Below are 5,951 nucleotides of genomic sequence, written 5' to 3'. Positions count from 1 at the left end.
GCCCCTTAGCCCTATTTTGTCCTGGGAAATCATGCTTGTGACCTTCCAGTGAGAGTGGGCCACCAGTCCTTTTGCTTTGTCTCTTTCTGGGAGGAAGCCTGAGTTTTTATCATTTATGACATTTTCTTTGCTCTCATTGAGTGGTAGGCCCTGGTGCTAGTCACCAGGGACAGACAGAGGAGCAAACCACCCCTTTATACAGACCATAGACTAGTGGTGAGACAGATACACACAAAATCCAAATGTACCATTAATGTGCTATAAGAGGTTAATTAAAGTATAAGAAGATCAAGCCAGGAGGTGGTGCTGCTCCTCATCTTAGGAACTGTTTTTCGAGGTGAGGGACCTGGTTCTTTTTAATCTTATGGAGACAGGGCAGGTCATGAGCTCATTCTTCTTTGACAAAGGAAAGGTCCCCAGATGCGCTGCAGGCTTGGCTTTCGTTGTGATGTCCTAAGTCATGATACTTACTTAGAATGCCTCTAGTTCTCCCACAGTCCATCTTTTGGTGATTAGTCAGAATATGCATTACTTATTATGAGTTAGCATAAATTGCAGAGGATTGAGAAATCTGGATTTATTCCTCATTCCTGTGCTCTTGATCTGTTAATTTGTAAAATAAGGGGGGTTGTAGTGAAATAAACTCTAAACCCCTTCCAGTTCAAATACCATGACTATGGCCATAGGTAAAACTATATTTCATATTGCTTTGTACCAGATGTCACTTTCACATTGTCAGTGTAGTTTTCCTCATCTGGATAATTGACGAAGATAGGATACACAATAGAAGCTTACTAAATCAAGTGGGATAGAAATGCTAGCTCCTGTTTTTGCAACCTTCCCTAGTCTGGGATATTAGTTCATAGAGGAGGGGACTTGAGCAGAAGTTGGGTTTTTACTAAAGAGGCTGGGAGTTGACCTGACAGATTTAAACCAGCTTTATGGGGTAATCCACTTGAGACTGATAATGATATAGGCAGGATACTCAGTGCTTTTTCATTCCCTCATCTGTGTACCCTCAGGACCATGGCCAACTGTGAGCGTACCTTCATTGCCATCAAACCTGATGGGGTCCAGCGGGGCCTTGTAGGGGAAATCATTAAGCGTTTTGAGCAGAAGGGATTCCGCCTTGTTGCAATGAAATTCATACAGGTAAGTGGACTTGATGCTTCCTATTTCTTTTTTTTTTTTTTTTTTTTGTACTGGACAACATTGTCGGCCCCCCGCCCCCCACCCCGCCCCGCTCTCTCTTAGCCTTCTCCATGTAGGGTGATCACAACAAATGTCCTGAAACCTGGAAACTTCTCAGTGACCTAGCGTTGTGGCTATATCTCAGAACAAAATAAATTTGGCACTTTCAAAAATAGCTTCCCTTTTCCTCTAACAATGCAGGGTTACACATATTATTGTAGCATGGTGATTTCTGAGTCAAAGCCTTGGGCATGTTTGAGTTGATCTTGAGCTTCCTGAGCAGATAATTTTACAAAAGTCCCTCCCTCCCCCTTGAGCCAGATTGTTATTCAGCAAGGAAATGGCTACATCATCATTTACCACCCACTTCATTTCTAGCACATGTTAGACATCACTGGGGGCTGTGGGGGAAAACTGATTTTGTCCTTGGGGTGGTCTACTTGAAGCAGCACAGCAGAGAACAGACACACTTGCAAGATTCATACAAAGCTATATTTAAAAGAATGCAAAAGATCGGTTGGCAAATATTCCTTCCTCAAACAGGTCTGGGGAATGCAAACTCAGAATCTCAAAGCAAATGAATTTGGGGATGATCATTTTTTCTTCCTAAATGAATCTACTTTGGACTCTCCTGATGCATTTTAAATTCAATTTTCAATTTTGTTCCTATGTGATGATTTAGAAAAACTGCCTTAATATGAAAGGGAGTAGACTGATGTTAATGTTGAGGGCAAACATGATGGAGGGAGTAGAGCCAAGTGCTGGGCCAGCACTGCTTGCCAGTTTGCATATTAATTAGGTTTTGAAGGTAAAGTAAAATGAAAGTATTGTTCATCAGACATTTACCACCTGCCAGGCACGTTTTCTCATCTCATCCTCACGGCAACCCTGAGAGGTACTTTGTCAATTGTTAAACGTTGGAGAGGCTTGGAGAGGTTAAATAATATACTTGAAACCACTGTTAGTGATGCACCTGGGATTTAATTTGGGTCTCACTGACCCCTATGTGTATACATTTTCTCCTTTACATTGCCTTTCCTGTCAAGGACACGCACTTGGTGAAGAATGGGAGGAGGGAGAGCCGCCTTGAATCTACAGGGTTATTTAAATAGGAGGAGGGCGAGGAGGGTAAACTTGAGGGGAAAGAAAAGACTGATCTATTTTGCAGACTAAAGCTAGTCAAAACAGTGTTCTGGTCAGGGAAGGCCAAGCCAGGGTGTGTTAGTAGGCTCCCCTCCAAGCCTTCCGCTTGGATCCAATGGGATGTGAGGGTGAATTATTGATGGAGTGGTCACGTGCTGTGTGAGTTTGCCTTGGCACGTGACCACCAACTAAGGGCCGAGGATGGATGCTCAGGATGTGCCTCTCTGCAGCACCCTCCACACGTGTGTGTCACTAAGTGGCAGTGTGCCTCGTGTCATGTAGGGCCATAGAGCTGAGAAAACTGAGGGACCTTGTTAGGCCCCTAACAAGCATCTTTTCCCTGGCAAAGGGAGAGCACAGCAGAGCAGATAGGAACTGCAAAGGAGATGGTTTACTCTCTAGCTATCTTGATCTCTTCCCACACACCAGCCTGGCAGCGCGAGAGAATCTAATTGGTTCTTCAGCAGAATTATGTATTGTTAGATGTCATGGACTTTTGGGTGGTTTAGATACCTGGGGGAACTGCATGGCCACTGTACCAGGCCTTTATCTTTTGAATAAATGGGAATAAATATCCCTGAAAATGACCTGCTTTAAGTTTGCTTCTTCTCAAATGCCAAGACCACCTCCCTTGCTGTACTCTGACATTTTAATTGAGGCTTGTCTGGGTGTGGAGATTCACCATATGTAGTTTTCCTTTCTAAAACAAGATAGCTGGGTTTGAGTCTAATGTTCTAATCAATAAGACCCATAGGGTGAAAATTGGTATGCAGTGAAAATACTTTTAGTTCGTATCACTGCTTCCTCTGATAGTGTTGAAAAGTCAGTTGGGTGACAACAGAATCAGAGAGTTCAGAGCTCAAGTTTTATAAAGCGGGAGGTTGAGTGGGAGATAGCTGTTCAGCTGGTCCTCAGATAGTTTTGGGCTCAATTCTCATTCCCTCTCCTGTGGACTAGGCTTCTGAAGACCTTCTCAAAGAGCACTACATTGACCTGAAGGACCGTCCATTCTTTGCTGGCCTGGTGAAATACATGCACTCAGGGCCAGTGGTTGCCATGGTGAGTGTGGTTGTGTGGGATATTGACATGAAAGACTCAGTTGGGGGTGGAGGGTGAGTGTTGTGATTCCTGTTTCTGAACAGGTTCTCACTGATACAGAGGGTGTTGGGAGGAATAGACAGTTAGGATGGGAGCCAGCTCTCTGACGAGCCGAAGATACATATGCTTACTGAAGACTCATGTGGGAGAGATAAGGGGTGTGTGTGTACAAAGTCAGGTCTTGATTAGTGAAATGCACAGAAATAAGATAGGAAGATGTAATAGCAAGTGGCCCTTTTCCAGAGCCTGAGAATTAGGTGCCACTTCAGATTGGGTGGTCAAGGAAAGTGATTTTCAAGCTGAGACCTGAATTGGAAGGAACCAGCTGTGCAGTCACAGTGAAGAGCTCTACTGAGAAAACAGCCTTTGCTTGGCCCTAGGGAGGGGACCCTTTGGAGTCACTGAATCCTGGGGTGAGAAAGAGTGGAATGGATGAGATGAGATCAGAGGCACTGGCTGTGATGGCCGCATGCTTCTCAAGAAGTGATGGGAGGTTATGCACTTGTTGTTTCAAAAAGGCCACTCTGGCTGCTGCGTCAGGAATGTATGGTAGAAAGGTGCGAGTAAGGCCAGGGCCTTGTGTTCCCGGAGTAAACAGGTGCTCCACAAACATTTGAATGTCATCTTAAAAGGGGCTTTTTTTCTGTTTTTGAATTCCTAGTTTTTACATTTTCTGCTGAGACTGGTTTTCTTTTTTTTTTCTTTTTTTTTTTTTAAGTTTTATTTATTTATTTATACAAGCACTGGGTACAGTCAGAAGCGCGGGAGGGTGAGAGAATTCACCAGAGCCAGAACGGGGAGCAGAGCAGGCAGAAGGACCGAAGTACACTGCTGAGGGGAGCAGCGGGCGGCAGGAGAGGTCTGCGCGCCATGTGGGACCCTCCTCTGGTGGCTGGGGAGCAGCCGGGGATTGAACCGGTGCTGCAGAGGCTGCGGCTTCGCAACCCAGTGCTCAACCACTGCGCCACCGGGGAGGCCCTGGTTTTCTTTTTTTTTTTTTAAAGATTTATTTATCTATGCATACAAGAGCTGGTATACAGACCAGAGATGGGGGTGAGAGGATTCACCAGAGACAGAGTGGGGAACAGAACAGGCAAATATACTGAAATACACTGCTGAGGGGAGCAGTGGGCTAGACAGGAGAGGTCTGCTGTGCCATGTGGTTTGCTCCCTGGCTGGCTGGGGATGGAACTTGTGCTACAGAGGCTGCGGATTGCTTCATAGTGTGGTGCTTAACCCTTTGCGCCACCAGGGAGGTCTCCTGAGACTGGTTTTCGTCTTTGACCCTCTCTCCCTCTTCCTCGCAGGTCTGGGAGGGCCTGAATGTTGTGAAGACGGGCCGAGTGATGCTTGGGGAGACCAACCCGGCGGACTCTAAGCCTGGGACCATTCGTGGAGACTTTTGCATCCAAGTTGGCAGGTGAGAGTTGGTGCTTTTCACTCTTTCTAAACCTCTGAGTTAGGTGCCGCAAGAATTTGAGGTTTCTGAGGCTAACCTGACACCCTATGCAGATCCATTTTCAATCAGAGTTTATTGTTTTCCTCCATCTTGCATTGCTATTTGGGGTTGCAGGCCGTCTACCTTTAGTCATCAACATCAGCATTGCGCCTCACACACCGTGCAGGCCAGGCTCCTTCCCGAAGGCTCTCGCTTGCTTGCATCAGAGCTGCCAGCACTGGACATGGGGAGGGCATGTTTCATCCCTACATTAACAGCAGTTGAGGACTAACCTCCACGGAGTTCTGGCTTTTTCTCCTGCTATGGGCCTGGGAGTGAGGGGCTTCTGGGCAATTTCATCCTTCTGGTCTTGGTAATATGGCCATCTCTTTCCCCATCCAGGAATATCATTCATGGCAGCGATTCTGTGGAGAGTGCAGAGAAGGAGATTGGCTTGTGGTTTCACCCTGAAGAACTGGTAGATTACAAGAGCTGTGCTCAGAGCTGGATCTACGAGTGACCTGGAAGCAGAAAGTGCTTCCCCCACTCCATTCCCTCTCTCCCATGAGCAGGGGACCAGGCTATAGCAAATCTAGTTATTTCTGAGAACTTCCTTATAAACTGGAGGAAAACTCTTGGAGCGGTGCTCCCTGTACAGTGTTATGTGCTACCACCAGATTAAAATGGTTCATCCTAACAGAGGACGTGTTCTTGTCCATGTAGTCTGGGTCACTGGAGGTAACAGAGTACACTATAGCAACAATTGGGATGACTTACAGTGGCCGGAGAGATCGTGCACACACACCCATAGATTCTGCCTGTCCCTCCCATCCCCCGTGCAGCCCATCCACTCTTGGCACTGAGCCAGTCAACAGGCATCTATCAAGAGTATGCCCTGGCCGGGCGTGGTGGCGCGCGCCTGTAGTCCCAGCTACTCGGGAGGCAGAGGCAGGAGGATCGCTTGAGTCCAGGAGTTCTGGGCTGCAGTGCGCTATGCCGATCGGGTGTCCGCACTAAGTTCGGCATCAATATGGTGACCTCCGGGAGTGGGGGACCACCAGGTTGCCTAAGGAGGGGTGAA

General features: G+C 46.9%; 1 protein-coding gene across 1 annotated transcript; it reads left to right on the top strand.

Moving 5' to 3' along the window:
* Positions 1-1,026: 1,026 nt before the first annotated feature.
* LOC311173106 (nucleoside diphosphate kinase A) lies at positions 1,027-5,563 on the top strand (the record flags this gene model as incomplete). The annotated part of the gene is made up of 4 exons (XM_084236875.1): positions 1,027-1,152; positions 3,292-3,393; positions 4,740-4,852; positions 5,273-5,563. The coding sequence occupies 4 exons, from the start codon at positions 1,027-1,029 to the stop codon at positions 5,388-5,390; spliced, it is 459 nt and encodes a 152-aa protein (XP_084093001.1). The 3' UTR covers positions 5,391-5,563.
* Positions 5,564-5,951: the final 388 nt, after the last annotated feature.

The sequence above is a fragment of the Talpa europaea genome (assembly GCF_964194135.1).
Source record: "Talpa europaea genome assembly, chromosome: 7".
Classification (NCBI taxonomy): domain Eukaryota; kingdom Metazoa; phylum Chordata; class Mammalia; order Eulipotyphla; family Talpidae; genus Talpa; species Talpa europaea.
The sequence above is the reverse complement of the archived record's forward strand: the minus strand, read 5'-3'. Positions and strand labels throughout refer to the sequence as shown.